General features: G+C 39.0%; 2 protein-coding genes across 3 annotated transcripts; both read right to left on the bottom strand.

Moving 5' to 3' along the window:
• Positions 1-144: 144 nt before the first annotated feature.
• Positions 145-11,135, bottom strand: trim25l (tripartite motif containing 25, like). The gene is made up of 20 exons (XM_039648560.2): positions 10,379-11,135; positions 9,108-9,203; positions 8,758-8,991; positions 8,094-8,253; positions 7,955-8,020; positions 6,102-6,140; positions 5,998-6,036; positions 5,875-5,916; positions 5,727-5,792; positions 5,577-5,645; positions 5,441-5,497; positions 4,065-4,133; positions 3,901-3,960; positions 3,742-3,813; positions 3,587-3,646; positions 2,875-2,946; positions 2,363-2,380; positions 2,177-2,242; positions 1,257-1,322; positions 145-1,159 (listed from the first exon to the last, which is right to left on the bottom strand). Exons 1-20 carry the CDS (start codon positions 11,030-11,032, stop codon positions 585-587), a joined length of 2,580 nt encoding a protein of 859 aa, XP_039504494.2. The 5' UTR covers positions 11,033-11,135; the 3' UTR covers positions 145-584.
• Positions 11,136-13,659: 2,524 nt separating this feature from the next.
• On the bottom strand, positions 13,660-15,982 carry LOC120460730 (uncharacterized). 2 transcript variants are annotated; one of them, XR_005618004.2, is made up of 6 exons: positions 15,652-15,982; positions 15,283-15,532; positions 15,012-15,170; positions 14,745-14,899; positions 14,503-14,646; positions 13,660-14,300 (listed from the first exon to the last, which is right to left on the bottom strand). XR_005618004.2 is itself a non-coding variant. In XM_039648657.2 (5 exons), the coding sequence occupies exons 1-4, from the start codon at positions 15,853-15,855 to the stop codon at positions 14,787-14,789; spliced, it is 726 nt and encodes a 241-aa protein (XP_039504591.2). In that variant the 5' UTR covers positions 15,856-15,982; the 3' UTR covers positions 14,320-14,646; positions 14,745-14,786. The 2 variants fall into 2 exon arrangements, 1 of the variants encoding a protein (XP_039504591.2); XM_039648657.2 differs by lacking the exon at positions 13,660-14,300 and having other exon boundaries at positions 14,320-14,646.
• Positions 15,983-16,589: the final 607 nt, after the last annotated feature.

The following is a 16,589-nucleotide window of genomic DNA, read 5'->3' as shown; positions in this document are numbered from 1 at the left end:
AAAAAATAATGTGATGTGAATTAAATATTTATAAATAATTAAAATAATTATAAACAATTATAATTAATTTTTTTATATTGCATAAAACATTAATTCATATTAAAGTAATACGTTTTTTGTTTTTTTTTTACTTTTTACTTTTTTATGTATAGACAGTATGATTATTATTGCCGTTTTGCAGTAAACAAATCATTGTATAGTTGGAATTACAAACAAATTAAATCATTACAGTAATGAGAATTTATTTAAAAACACTTTAGTTTAGGAATTTAAAGGAATTTTTAGTAATTAAAAACAATTTGGTTTAGGGTCCAATTCTCACTATTAACTAGTTGCTTATTAGCATGCATATTACGAGGATATTGGCTGCTTATAAGCTACTTCCCTTAATCCACCCAATACCTAAACTTAACCTTTCTAACTATTAATAAGCTGTAATTAGGAGGAGTTCAAGGCAAAAGTCGTAGTTAATAGTGAGAATTGGACCCTGATCTAAAGTGTGACCAAAAAATAATCGTCTAACCAATAGACTTGATTTTCTTCATCCCCGAAATATCTTGATTTTGCGGTGAAAATGCCTCCGTTCACAAGGGACAGATTTTAATGCTGTCTGACGTGGAGTTGAACTGACCCATGGCGAAGTCGAGCCCCACGCCGACCCCACAGCCCACCCCGAACGCAGCATACAGCGAGGCTGGGAACGACCCGTGAAAGACGTGGAGAGGAACCAGCTCGTCATCCACGCTAAAGAAGCTCAGAGTCCCTGCGGGCCGGTCCAGAAACACGCCTACGCGGGGACTGTAGGTCACTGGGATCTCCTGCTTCTGATTGGCGTGCATGGCAGCGCAGCACATGTCTGACAGCTCCAAGCTCCACGATTGGCTGTTATACCCAAGCCCCGCCCCCGAATCCGCCCCCTTGCGGGGCATCGAGGCGCTGGCCACGCCCAGAGATGAGCCCCGCCCCCTCCACTCCACCTCCCAGTAGCAGCGCTCAGAGGAGAGCTCCTGGACACACAGCACCTGCGTCCAGCAGTCGAAGCGCTGAGAGAGGTCAGGGAACGCCTGGGACGTCTGATGAAGAGTGGCTACGGTGTCTCCTTCAGACAGGACCAGGCGCCGGTGGGCTGTGTTTGGGTCAAGGGTCAAATCACAAGCATCTAATGGAGGCCGAGAGAGAGAAGCGGATGAGAAGGAGAGTCTGAAGCTAGAGATCCATAATAGAAGATAATCAGCCGTCATGAGGAGTAAACTCACACTGCAGGAACTCGTCTCTGGTCCTCGGCTCTGGGGCCTGAATACTGTCAATGTTAATTTCTCTCACTGTGAAGACGGATGGAGACAAACAACAAGCTGTAAGCAAATATGATCATTCAAATATTTTTAAAAAGTGCCTATCTATCTGTCTATCGATCTATTTTTCATATGATCATTCAAATATTTTGAAGTGTCTATCGATCGATCTATCGATCTATTGATCTATCTATCTAGCATATGATCATTTAAATATTTTTAAAAGTATCTATCTATCTATCTATCTATCTATTGATCTATCTATCAATCTATCGATCTATCTATCTATGTATCTATCTATCAAGCATATGATCATTCAAATATTTTTTTAAAGTATCTATCTATCTATTGATCTATCTATATATCTATCTATCTATCTATCTAGCATATGATCATTCAAATATTTTTTAAAAGTGTCTATCGATCTATCTATCCATCCATCTATCCATCTATCTATCTATCTAGCATATGATCATTCAAATATTTTTAAAAGTATCTATCTATCTATCTATCTATATATCTATATATCTATCTATCTATCTATTGATCTATCTATCTAGCATATGATAATTCAAATATTTTTTAAAAGTGTCTATCTATCTATCTGTCTATCGATCGATCTATTGATCTATCGATCTATCCGTCATTCATATATTTTTAAAAAGTGTGTGTATATCTATCTATCTGTTTGTGTTTATCTATCATCTATCTGTCAGTCATCTTATCTTTATATCTATCGTGTCATCTGGCATTCTCTATCATCTGTCTGTGTCATTTTATCTGCCTCTGTGTGTGTGTGTAATTCTGTCTATTTGTCATCTATCTATCCATCCAATGTTATGCATATAGTATAAACTGTAAAAGATAACGTTGTAAATGCTCACATGTGGGAAAAGCGGGATTGATGAAGGGATTGTCAGTTGGTGAGTCCAGGAAAAGAGAGGGATTCACTGCACAGAAAGACAGAAACAGTTTTTTTTCTTCATGTAATTAATTTAACAAACCTCACCATGATGGAATAGGAAACCCAATACAATACAACCCAATAAAGCAAAACCATTGAACATTACCTTCTGTTGGCGCTCCCCCTACAGAGACAACAGAAACACATTTCTCTTTAGTGTCACATGATCCTTCAGAAAATGAAGATTTTCATTATTATCAATGTTCAAACAGTTGTGCTGCTTCATAATTTTGTGGAAACCTTGATGCATATTTTTCAGGATTATTTGATGAATAGAAAGTTCAAAAGAACAGCAATTTATTGTGTCCTTGTTTAATAAAAGTATAAAGTAAAGAAAAAAAATAATCCACTGACCCCAAACTTTTGAACGATTGTGTATGCTTGATTCATTTATGTTTCATATTTTATTTTTTAAAAGGTACAATTTAGTTTTTCCATGACCAATTTTCATCCTCTCACTGTTGTTTCAATGTATAAATGAAAATAATATACAATCTACATCATTTATAAATGTATAAAGTATTTAAACGATTAATTATTCACATTAATAAAGCATTTAAACTGTAAAGTAAAATTTCAAATCATTCTTTAATCATCTGCGTATACTGATAGACTTACAGACACTGGTAGAGGTGGGGCTACGTGGCATCACTGACTCCGCCTCCTGTATTGTGGGTGTGGCCTCTTTCACTGTGATGGTACAAATGTGACATGTTAAAAGTAGGGCTGTCAAACGATTAATTGCGATGGGTGCACTGTGTATAATAATTTTGTGTATATATATATATATATATATATAAATACACACACATGCATGTATATTTAAGAAAAAATATTATTTATATATAAAATATTTATATTTATATATAACATAAATTATATATAAATCTATATACATTAAAATATTTCTTAAATATATACAAGCATGTGTGTGTATTTATATATATATAAAATAATTTCACCCAGTGCACCTACATATATGTATTTGGATGCGATTAATCGCGATTAATCGTTTGACAGTTTGAAATCTAAATTAAAACACACCTGAAACACACCATAGCTGACAAAAATAAGGACATTGAGGTACTTGACATTTGACCGCAGTTCACATGAGACTATGAGCAGGAAATACAGACGTTTATCAGGACAAACCAGTATGACCAGTAAAGATTTCTTGGCAAGCCTTAGCTTGGTATCTTTGTGTGTGGGTTTATGTTGGTACATTTATGGCACACGTTTGACCCCAGAAGTTAGTTAGCTTTATATTAAAGCAATAGAAATCATACGTCATAATTCAGACTGCAAAGTAAACGTGTATTCTTGAGCTCACCTGTGTCCTGTCTCTTCTTCCTGTTTCTGGGTAAGAGAGAGCTCAGACTCCATCGGTCCGCTGATGAAGAAGAGAATGAGGAAATTTAATAATATACACATAATATACAATAATAATAATATACACTTATTCCAGGCAGAGCGTGTGTCACTCACATTGTCTGGCCGGCTGCTGTCGGTCCGCAGCGCTTGAGCTTTGCTGTGAGGGATTCAGGCTTTCTCCATTGACTGTTTGAAGGAAAACAGACACAAACATGCTATTCCCAAAGAAGTCAAACTTTAAATGTTCATAATGGGACCTGAATCAAATGTCACCTTGCTCTTTGTCTTCTCTCCTCAGTCTCGGTCTGATTGAACTCAAGCTCCAGCGGTCCGCTGAGAATTGAAAGTAAAACCGCTTTGAAACCCTTCATTTAAACCTAAAGGTCAGTGTTTGCTGGTAAGAATGTGTGTGTGTGTGTGTGTGTGTGTTAGTTCACCTTGCTCTTCATCACGTGTACTTCTGCTCTGTGTGCTCTGACGTCTTTGAGAGCTTTGATTTTCTCTTTCTATTTAGAGATAACAGAATAAAATAATGACATATTGAACATAAACATACTGATAAAACATAAAAATGAACGTTTACACATGACATGGATGAGTCATTTTTTACTCGAGAATCAGATGAAAATAAAAGATATTGCATTTGTAGCGTATTTCTGGGAGTTTTAGCTTTGTGATATCTTCTCCTCTACTTCTCATTAGTATTTTAATTTATAAATTTAAATCGTATTTAAATTGCATCTATAATATAGTATTTAAAGAGTACATTTAAAGTTTATAAAGCATTAGAAATGTCAAGTTATTATTTTATAAAGTATTTAAATTGCTTATCCTTATGAAGATCATGGTGCCGATATTGAAGTGGGAAATAAAACACTATTACAGTCATTCACAGTCTAATATTAAAGGAAATGAATTAGTGTTGTCAAGCGATTAATCGCATCCAAAATAAAAGTTTTTGTTTACATAATATATGTGGGTGCATTGTTTATAATTATTTTACACACACACATGCTTGTATATATTTAAGAAACATTTTCATGTATATACTGTATATAGATTTATATATAATTTATATTACATATAAATATTTTATATATAAATAATCTTTTTTTCTTAAATATATATGCATATGTGTTTATTTATATATATATATATATATACAAAGTAATTATACACAGTGAACCCCAAAATATTATGTAAACACAAACTTTTATTTTAGTTGCGATTAATCACGATTAATCATTTGACAGCCCTAAAATTAAAATATTAATAACAGTTGAATCATTCAAAAGTAAATTTATCTCGTAACTCATTATGATAATGAGACCGAAGAAAATGTGTTTGTCATAAAAGAGAATTTAATGCAAACTGATCTTTATTGTTACAAAAATAGGCTTCATTTTTTTAGGATATGAGGTGTACATCTTTGTGAGATTCGACTACGGTTGGGCAACGATTAATCGCATCCAAAATAAAAGTTTGTGTTTACATAATATGTGTGTGTGTGTAGTGTGTATATTTTTTTTGCATATATAAATACACACACATGCATGTATATATTTAAGAAATATTTGCATGAATATATTGTATATATATTTATACATAATTTATATAAACTATAAATATAAATTTTTTATATATTGATAACACATTTTTCTTAAATATATACATGCACGTGTGTGAATTTTTATATACAAAATAATTATACATACTACACACACATATATTATGTAAACACAAACTTTTATTTTGGATGCGATTAATCGCGATTAATCGTTGCCCAGCCCTAGATTCGACCAATGAAACCCACCCTGCTCTTTATTTTCGGCTCTCCGTCTTCCTCTTCCTGAACTTAAACTCACGGTGTCTGAGGAATAAAACACACAGTGATCAAAACGACACCGGACAGATGTTAGACTTCAACAGATGTCTGCTTCTCCTCTCACCGTCAGGGTTTTCTCTTTCCTCTCTTCTTTGTGTCTCTCTTGGTCTCAATGAACTGCGACTCCTGTCGGCTGCAGAGTGAGAAACTATAAATGACAAACTTCAGATGATTACAGACATGCACGAGTACGTGTGTGAGACGCGGATCTTACGGTCATCTCTCTCCTCTCTCGCTGGTCTGGCTGGTCTTTGGGAGTTTGTAACACCTCTGTTGACTGCTGTACAAATATAAAAACTGCATAGTCACAAACTAATTTCTGTCCGAGTAAATCATATCCCTCTGTGAGCAAACGGTCTCACCTCTTGGCTCACTGTTTCTCACGGCTTGTGGACGCGTGTTCACTGAAGGAAGAGCAAAAAACATTATGGCACACCTAATATTTGACTACTAATTTATTTACATTAGGAGCTTAAAGGTTTTACCAGATCCTCGTGTGCTTACTGACGGCAGTGGTGGGGGTCCTGAAACATTCACAAACATTAGAAAACAGAAAACAATGTGCTGGTTTTATTCATTGTTTTCATACCTTGTGCACGAGCAGCTCTGGCTCCTTTTCCAGAAAACACTGTGATGCAAAAACAAGGTAAAGTACTGAGAAGGTTTATAGACAAATGACAGACGAAACTAGGACTCAGCCAAACACTGTGTTGATCATATTATTTAGCCTATGTTTACACGGAAACGATTCTGAAGAGAAAACGCAAAAGTTGCGTTGCGTTATCACTTTTTATTCTGCGTTTAGACGAGCGTTTTGGGTGGGAAATCCGCGTGCATGCGGTGACGCAAAAGTGGAGATGGTCCTCACTGCAGAACATGATAATCACGGGGAGGAGTCAGATCCAGATCCAACTCCTCCCACCTTACATATATCTATTCCTACCCAGCTCCACCCCCTGATCCCTAACCCCACCCCTAATCCTACCCAGCTCCACCTCCTGATCGCTAAACGTACCCAACTCCACCCCCTGATCCCTAACCCCACCCCTAAATCTACCCAACTCCACCCCCTGATCCCTAACCCCACCCCTAATCCTACCCAGCTCCACCCCCTGATCTCTAAACCTACCCAACTCCACCCCCTAATCTCTAAGCCCACCCCTAAACCTACCCAGCTCCACCCCCTGATCCCTAACCCCACCCTTAAGCCTAGCCAACTCCACCCCCTGATCCATAACCCCACCCCTAAACCTACACAACTCCACCCCCTGATCCCTAACCCCACCCCTAAACCTACCCAACTCCACCCCCTGATCCCTAACCCCACCCTTAAACCTACCCAACTCCACCCCCTGATCCCTAACCCCACCCCTAAACCTACCCAGCTCCACCCCCTGATCTCTAAACCTACCCAACTCCACCCCCTGATCCCTAACCCCACCCCTAAACCTACCCAGCTCCACCCCCTAATCTCTAAGCCCACCCCTAAACCTACCCAGCTCCACCCCCTGATCCCTAAGCCCACCCCTAAACCTACCCAGCTCCACCCCCTGATCTCTAAACCTACCCAACTCCACCCCCTAATCTTTAAGCCCACCCCTAAACCTACCCAGCTCCACCCCCTGATACCTAACCCCACCGCTAATCCTACCCAGCACCACCCCCTGATCTCTAAACCTACTCAACTCCACCCCCTAATCTCTAAGCCCACCCCTAAACCTACCCAACTCCAACCCCTGATCCAGGAACCCACCCCTAATCCTACCCAGCTCCACCCCCTGATCCCTAAACCTACCCAACTCCACACCCTGATCCCTAACCCCACCCTTAATCCTACCCAGCTCCACCCCCTTATCCCTAAGCCTACCCAACTCCACCCCCTGATCCCTAACCCCACCTATAATCCTACCCAGCTCCACCCCCTGATCCCTAAACCTACCCAACTCCACCCCCTGATCCCTAACCCCACCCTTAATCCTACCCAGCTCCACCCCCTGAAACCTGAACCCACCCCCAAACCTACCTGGCTCCACCCCCTGATCCATAAACCCACCCTAAACCTACCCAGCTCCACCCCCTGATCCCTAAGCCCACCCCCTAAACCTACCCAGCTCCACCCCCTGATCCCTAAGCCCACCCCCTAAACCTACCCAGCTCCACCCCCTGATCCCTAACCCCACCCCTAAACCTACCCAACTCCACCCCCTGCTCCTGAAACCCACCTCTAAACCTACCCAACTCAACCCCCTGAACCCTAAACCCACCCCTAATCCTACCCAGCTCCACCCCCTGATGCAAATATCTAATCAGCCAATCACATGGCAGCAACTCAATACATTTAGGCGTGTAGACATCTATACCTTCATTCACTATGCTTTGGCATTACACTTTGAAATTGGGGGGGAAGAATATAACCCAAAAGCAGTATAAAAATTGACTTACGCTTCATCAAGCCTCCTGTTTTCTGGCCGTTGCGCTCTGCCACCGTGAACGATGTGGTGTTGAACACTGAGGAGGAACACAGATAATGACCCTCCGGTGACCCTGTACCTGACAGCATTAGTTCAGTGTTTGTGTGTACCTGTCTTATTGATCTTGTCCAGCTCCTGGTCACACATCTCCTCCACTTTCTCCCTGAGCTGGACAATGACGCTCCTGACGGGATCAAACGTGGCTTCAGGGTTGGCGGTCACCGCTCCCAGCTCTCCCCCTTCCAGCGGAGAGCACAGGGACTGATACGTCTGTGGAGACCAGGAGAAGAAGACGGCATCAGAGACAGTATGAAGAGATTATTCATTTGCGTCTCTTGGGTCCTGTTGCTGGTATTAAGATCAGATCAGAAGTGGACGAAACTAAATACACACTCTTAGAAGAAATGGTTCTATTTAGAACCAGAAATAGTTCCATGATCCCCCGCTTCATATATGGAACTCCAAAATGGTTCTATATAGAAATGTTTAAAAGTGGAACAAAGAGACGGATTAAAACACCTGGTGTAAATAGGAATGTGTCTCCCTCGTCTACTTGTGATCCGACTACCAAAACGCATTAATACCAGGAGTAAACAGGGCCTAAGGCAAGTGGCCTTTCTTTCTATTAAATTTATGGAAACATTGAGTTTTGAAAACCCCACATGTCCCCAAAATTGATTAAACCAGTGGTTCCCAACAAATTTCAGATCTTGTTGTTTGGCTTGAAGTCAAAAGGGTTGAGATCCACTGGATTAAGCCATCATCTCATCTGACCTTCAGGAAGTAGATATTGTCCTGGCAGTTGATGAGCTCTTTGAGTTCTCCATCTTTATTCTTCAGCTGTTTGACTTCGGCCTCCAGTTTGGTCACCACGTCCTGGGCCTCGTTGAGCTTCTCCTGCCCGGCGGAGAGCATCACGTCCTGGAGAAGATCCAGCATCCGCTGCACTGACTCCTGGAGCTCCGACAGAACCGCATCAGCCTCGTCCCGCACCATGTTTGAGGAACGCTACACACACACACTGTAAGGGTCCTCCAGACTGTGATCTTGCACGATGTAATTCATAAACCCAACAGAATATGCATATATAATGTTTTGTTTTGAGGGATTTCTTAAATATTTACCGTGAGCGTGTCTAAGACTTTTTTCATGTCTTTCAGTTCTCTCTCTCTGTCCTGGAGTCTCTGGTGGTTTTCAGACAGAACTGCGCCCAGCTCTTTCTAATTCAACAACAATGATCAACACACAAAACAAGTGTTAAGACTGGAATGTGGACTGGAATGAATATGGAGTAGAACAAGATGAATACTGAAACACACTTACACGTGAATACAGCACTTCATGCATGAGTTAAAGGTGAGTCATGTTTTTCATACAGTGGCAGTGAAAGAGCATTATTCTGAATGATGTCACTGCCTTCCTTGCATGATCATTTTCTAGGCTTATGATGTAGAAATAAAAGTGACGACCTAAAGTAGCCTGCGTTTCCTTAGCATAAAAGTACTGTCATATATAAAGGTATAATATAGTATAATTAATTGCCCATATATATCCAATAATACTATGGTTTTATAGTATATATATATATATATATATATATATATATATATACACTGTAAAAAAATGTTTTCAAGATTTGTTATCACAACATTTTTTCTTTTGTCAAATCAACTTAATTTATTTAGTCGAGATAACTTATTATTTTGAGTTTTTGATGATTAAATTAATCTCCTTCATTGTATTAACTGACTTTTTCCATTTCAATCAACTTAACATTTTTTTTTTTAAATTTTAAGTTAAACCAACAATATTTTTTACAGTGTATAGGCCTATATATATATATATATATATATATATATATATATATATATATATATATATATACAGTATATATATATATACTGTATATATATATATATATATATATATATATATATATATATACAGTATATATATATATACTGTATATATATATATATACTGTATATATATATATATATATATATCCTTATAACAGTGCCAAAAACATATGAACGTTTACACCATGTTAAGGTTATCAATGTACCAAAATGACTCCCATTTATGAACCTTTTACTAGAATTTGTGTGTGTGTGTGTGTGTGCGTGCGTGTGTAAGGTAAACCCTTATTTGTGGAGGAAAAATGTCCCCACGAAGGTTGTGGGGACATTTCTTGGTCCCCATGAGGAAAACAGCTTATAAATCACTCTAAATGTTGTTTTTTATAAATATAAAAATGCAGAAAGTTTTCTATGATGGTTTTGGGGTTAGCGGTTAGGGGATATAATAAACAGTTTTTGTCCGGTATAAAAATCATTAGGCTATGTTAATGAAAAATCCCCATAACACTTGAAAATGATGTGAATGTGGTTGCCACCTGTTTCTCGGAGCGCTCCGCCTGTGTGGACAGGCTCTCGTGGCCCTTGTGCTGGTTACTGGTGCAGAGCCAGCACACGTACATCTGGCACGAGCGGCAGAAGAACTCCTGCAGGTACTTGTGCTCAGGGCAGATCTTCTGACTCAGGTTCCCGGTGGGCGCGATCAGCTCGTGGCTCTTCAGCTTGTCCTGCAGGTCGTGGGGTTTCAGGTGAGACTCGCAGAACGATGCCATGCAGACCAAACACGTCTTCACGGCCGGTGTGGGCTCCGGACACCGGTCACAGGGCACGGCGGAGGCGGGCAGGCGTTTCGGGGCTCCTTTGCTCCGTGTGCGCGCGCGCTCTGAAGCTGAGGTTGCCGCGCGACGCGCGCTCTTGATGGACTCGCGCCCGGAGGGCTTCAGGTTCCCGCTCCGGAGCTGTTCCACGGCCTCAGCCAGCATTGTGTTCCGGCAGAGAGTGGGACGAGGGTTGAAGGCCTGTCGGCATTCAGGACAGCTGTAGGTTCCGCTTTTCCTGCCTTCATTATCCCAGTAATCTGCGATGCAAGCCTTGCAGTAACTGTGGCCGCACGGGATGGTCACGGGGTCAGTGGGAAGATCCAGACACACGGGGCAGTTAAACTGCTCCTCTGTCCATACACGACCACTCATTCCGAGGGTGTAAATTTGAATTAATGCTATAATAAAATAAAGCTGAACCTAAGGCTACTCTGTGATTCAGAATGTTCCAGCTGTGAGAGTGTCTGTCTGCGTCTCCGGTTTGACTGGCTGTGGGTGAGACACTCACTGAGCAGGTTTGGGGAGAAAATCAGGCCTGAGTACAGTGCATTTCTGTTCATTTGCATTACAGGTAAAAGTAGGCCTATACTTGGGTCACAGTGGCAGCAGCCTATTGGCAACAAAAAATATTATATAGAATATATATAAGGAAAGAATATATATATATATATATATATATCCACTGGTGGGTGTAACTAATTACTAAGTAATTACTAATAACTTTTCCCTTGAAAATGTAAAGGAAGGGATTACTCTTAATTTATCTGTAATTTAATTACAGTTACTTCTGATGCAATTGAGGTAAATACTGTGTACACTCTAAAAAATGCTGGGTTGTTTTAACCCAATTTTGGGTCAAATATGGACAAACCCGAAATGTTGGGTTAAAAATGTAATGTAAAAATTTAACCCAACGGCTGGGTTAGTCCATATTTGACCCAAAGTTGGGTTAAAACAACCCAGCATTTTTTAGAGTGTATAGATCAATCCGATCTCACAGCGATTCGTATGCATTTTATGAGGTGTCTAAATATTAATTTCGTATATACAAATTCGTATGAATTATTGTAAAATATGTATGAAAAAGGTGTGAAATGTCATAAGATCAGAGTCAGACATATACAATAGTGGGTTTAACATCAAAATTTATTGTCTGATGCTAAAAAGTATGTTTTTATAATGTAACCTTCTCCACCTTGGTCTGTTTAAGGATAATTCATGCATTTTTATAGTATTTATTTGAAAGAATTAATACAGATTCATGTCTATCCGTGTATTATTCAGCTGGTTGAGATTGATATGGGATTTTGAAAGTAATTAGTAATTAAAAGTAATTAAATACTTTTTAGAGAGAGTAATTATTACAGTAGGCTAATCTAATTACACTGTTGAAGAGTTAATTAGTAACTAGTAATTAATTACTTTTTTAGAGTAACTTACCCAACACTGTATATATCACTCCAAATTGATACCCTGGTATCACTCCTCAGAGTGATATCACAAAAATTATATTGTTACAAATTACAAATACATGATCATCAAATGTGTCAAAATAAAATGCAAAAATGTATCACCAATTTTTTATCAAGTGGCCAGTATCATTGGCTCCGTAACGTATGCCAGCGGTGAAATATTTGGTCTTATGCTCCGTGACTCCGTCAAACTGCTTGATGGCTGGTGCAAAATAGATGACAGGGACCAAGAGGGAGAAAAGTAATGTAAAATAACCACTAGAGTCACATTGATAACTTTAATGATGTCTTTACTGTCTTTCTGAGTCTTGAAAGTGGGATTTGCGTATATAGTTCATTTTACATCTGATAGGTTTCTGCCCCCCACGGTCAATGGATCAGATTTCATAGTGTTTCATCATTTGAGTTCAGAAGATGAACAAAAGTTTTATGGGTTTGTAACGACATGAGTATGGGTAATTAATTACATGTTTTCATTTTTGGGGTGAACTAACCCTTTAAAACTGCGAATAGTTCCTTTTCAAATGGTTAAAAAAAATAAATGATTACCACTTCAGCCAAAGTACTTTTTTTCCCAGCTGTCGATTGATTTTTTATTTATCAAATAAAATATAGTTCTATGAAAAATTATTAGTCTGAAATCGATTTTTTTCACAAAAGTGACTGGCCTAAAATAGAACCTGTCTCTGATTTGTAGGTTGCATTGACACCTAGCAGTGGATTTTTTTATTTTTTTTTATTAACATTTATTTACCTAGCGGTGGATGCAGTTTGAAGACCCAGTCAGTGACGTCACAATATGCTTTTTTTTTTTTTTTAAATATACCTACCGACCCTTTTTTGTGTGGCTGTTACTGCAAACCAAAATATTTTTAAGTATGGCCTCATTTAGCAACTTTCAGCAACAAAATCGACCTACCTTTAGCAACTTCCACTGAAAATTATTTGGCAACAAGCCTCATTAGGCCTCCATGCTCAAGGCCGCCCTCTGCTGTCACACTCTTACATTCATTTATTCATGGCTTCTGACCTGCTTTTACTGTCTATGCTTCTGATATTTTCACAGAACTATATTCTTTGGTTTTACTCATTGTTGTGGTTGATGAAGGGGATTTGGGGTTTGTGTTACCTCATATTTAAACTCCTGTGAAACAAGAAGTCATGACTGGACGATTTCATGTTACCCTGGTGTGCTAAATAAAGGTGAATATTAATGGGAATATCCTTTACTCGTAAAATATTCTAGGGGTGCCAATAATTGTGGCCAGCGGGTTTTGGAGAAAAACATTTATTTCATAATGTCATAATTTCATTTTTTTTTTACGTCCAGTTTTGATCATATTTACCAGGGGTGCCATCAATTCTGACCATGACTGTACACACACACACACACACACACATACATATATATATATGTGACATTGCATGGGCCATATTACACAAAATTGCACCATCAGAAAAAATATAAAACATTTCATTAATGTTTAATAAAAGACAAGACAAATATGCTTAGTTCTTTGAGTTTTATTTGAATTATTCTTTGTAAAGAAAAGCCAGTGATCAAGTCATCTTTTGCCTGCAAATAATATTGTACTCTGTGTGCACTTATTCTGAAGTTCCTATGAAGCAACTCCATCTCTAGTGCCAGTTTTTTTTTTCTTTAAGTTGTCAAGTATTTTCAAAATACTCGGGTAGGGGGTGAACCTGTCAACACATGGGTTATGCATCAAAAATTAAAAGGAAAAGTAAAACACTGCCCACCTCTGCCTCACTGCTTTGTGCAGACTCTTCTGTATTTGTGGACTCCTGCAACTCATATTGCATTCAAAAATAAATGCAATCAAGTGTAAATCAAGTAAAGCTATGTATGCACTTAAAGATACCTGAGAGGGTTTCTTCACTGTCCTGTGCATTGGGGAAAAATGGGCATTACAAAATGTTGTACTTTCTTCCCTTTTGATGTAACATTAGAAAAAGTCCACTTACTGCACATGCTTCAGCCACTTGCTTGGGAACACATAAAAGTGTTAGTGTATTGAAGTGATACTGGGGGGAAATTTTATCAATAACTCATGGCAACATATTTTTTTGATATTTGATGATATTATCTTGGATGTCTCATTTGATCTCGGATGTTTTAAGCCAGGTACGAAGAACGGGCCCCAGGTCTGCAACAGTGATGTGATTTTTAAGTTAGCATCACACTATTGATCCATATTAAAATATTTAATGAGCAAGACAAAAGTACAGGGGAAGTACAGATGCAAGACACAAAAGTAAAACTTAGTCTTTAAAATTTACAAACAGTAGATATTTTATATTTCATATTCGTTTGAACGGAAACAATCAGCATATCCTAAATTCACTTACTTCCTTGGGCATTTGTTGTGTTTGTTGGATTGGCTTAGCTGTGGGCTGGGAAGAGCTGGGGATAGGAGGAAGCTTGACAAACTGCCCTCGGCTGGACATCGGGGACTTTTCTCTCATCATAATTCTGTTCTGGTGAAAGCGCTCCTGTTGATGATACATAAGAATAAGAAAACATCCAAGCTTAATGTTAATAATGATCAATAATGGTTGAAAAAAACCATTGAATCCTATGATAGCCTTACCCTCATCGTCGCAATGGTGTTTTTGAGGCGGTGGTTGTGGTCTCAGTCTAGGCATGTCTCACAAGACAGCCAAGGAGGACATTGGGGCCTGTGCATGCACTTTGGAAAAATGTCCATTCTTCTCCAGACCTCGTCTATTTGGTATGGATACCTGCCTGTATAAAACAACACATGTTAATATGGTTCTCATGAAAAAAACGTCACATTCAAGTGATATGTTCTGAATTCAAATGTATAAACTGGTTTAAGATGGTTGGACTAACTCACCACTGGGCTGGGTAGAGCCGAAGGCAACTTTTCTTCTGACAGGCAGCGACAGCATCGGCTTTTCGCACTCATCAAACATGGAGGGAAATGTTGGAGACTCGAGCGTTGCATATTTGTTTGGTCTTCTTATGGGTTCGTATTTTGATTGTGAATACAAGCCTGTATAAAACAACACATGTTAATATGGTTATCATGAAGAAACTTCATATTCAAGAGATATGCTAAGAATTCAAATGTAACAAACTGGTTTGAGATTGTTGGACAAACTCACCTCTGGGCTGGGAACAGCCGAAGGCAATAGGGCTGAAATACGCCGACTTCTTCTCCGGTGCTTTTTCCTCTTCCTTTTTGTAATGGTTCATGGTCCTTACCTTCTTGGGCATTTGTTGTGCAACAGTTTGCTGGACTGGCTTAGCTGTGGGCTGGGAAGAGCTGGGGATAGGAGGAAGCTCGACAAACTGCCCTCGGCTGGACATCGGGGACTTTTCTCTCATCATAATTCTGTTCTGGTGAAAGCGCTCCTGTTGATGATACATAAGAAAACATCTTAATACAATGCTCGATATATGAACACAAGCTTAATGTTAATAATGATCAATGATGGTTGGAAAAAAAACATTGAATCTTATGATAGCCTTACCCTCATCGTCACAATGCCCTCTGGGTGTCGTTGAGGCGGTGGTTTTGGTCTCAGTCTAGGCGGTGGCGGTGGTTGTGGTCTCCGTTTAAGCGGTGGCGGTTGTGGTCTCAGTCTAGGCATGTCTGAGTCTGAACCACACACAGGTAGTTGTACAGGAATGAGACCTTCCCTGGGCTTTTGCCTGCGAAATGTTGTCCTATTCATGATGTAAAATAGTACGCTGATCCAAAATCTATGATCTGAAACCGTACACAGCTGTAATGTGCAATTCAACTGTCTTTAAAAAACAGATCCAAACGGATATAAAACTGCACACTAATCAAAAGCTGTATCACTGAAGGCAACAAGTCACGAGTGAGTTTCAGTACAGGTTTGCAGCGTCTAGTACTGTGACGTATCGAATAGAATGCATTCCGATGACGTCAAGCAGCAGCGCGTCAGAGCTAGGATTATTGTTTTGATTTAAAAAACTTGAAAACAAGAGAGAATGACCTGTCACCACAATAAGTCCATGAGAGGAATGTAGATAAGGCTATATAATTAGTTGTCTTTTTTTTTGCCTTCACTAAGTAGTAGAGCATCAACCACAAGTTTCTGCACGGCCCTAACTAACTAAAGCCTAACGTTGTATTATTATTCTGTCACGTTACACGTTGAAAGTTGAGACCAACAATTCAGTTTACTTACATTCTCTCACCGACGACGTCTTGTTGTGTTTTTCTATTACATCGAGCTCTGATTCCGGCTGATCCCGTTGCTCGAGTCTCCCGCCATTAGCCAACCATTTAGCGCGTTGAGTCAGAATGTCAATAAGGAATAAAATACACAAACAATGACATAAAAAGTAAACAAATATGAAATAATACTAATACAAAAAAATAACGTCTGATAACATGAATGTTCGGATCTTGTCATTTAAAATGCCAATTACTGTGACT

Source organism: Pimephales promelas, chromosome 8, assembly GCF_988280905.1.
Source record: "Pimephales promelas chromosome 8, fPimPro1.hap1.1, whole genome shotgun sequence".
Classification (NCBI taxonomy): Eukaryota; Metazoa; Chordata; class Actinopteri; order Cypriniformes; family Leuciscidae; genus Pimephales; species Pimephales promelas.
This window is presented reverse-complemented; position numbering and strand designations above follow the sequence as displayed.

Excerpts from the sequence above, each read along its gene's own strand:
- LOC120460730 (XM_039648657.2), bottom strand. The coding sequence starts at position 15,855 with ATGAATAGGACAACATTTCGCAGGCAAAAGCCCAGGGAAGGTCTCATT. Across the intron at positions 15,533-15,651 it reads AGGGCATTGTGACGATGAGG|GAGCGCTTTCACCAGAACAG; the intron begins GTAAGGCTATCA and ends TATCATCAACAG. Across the intron at positions 14,900-15,011 it reads CGGCTCTACCCAGCCCAGTG|GCAGGTATCCATACCAAATA; the intron begins GTGAGTTAGTCC and ends TGTTTTATACAG.
- trim25l (XM_039648560.2), bottom strand. The coding sequence starts at position 11,032 with ATGAGTGGTCGTGTATGGACAGAGGAGCAGTTTAACTGCCCCGTGTGT. Across the intron at positions 5,498-5,576 it reads GGAAAGAGAAAACCCTGACG|ACACCGTGAGTTTAAGTTCA; the intron begins GTGAGAGGAGAA and ends TTTATTCCTCAG. Across the intron at positions 1,160-1,256 it reads CAGAGACGAGTTCCTGCAGT|ATGCTTGTGATTTGACCCTT; the intron begins GTGAGTTTACTC and ends GGCCTCCATTAG.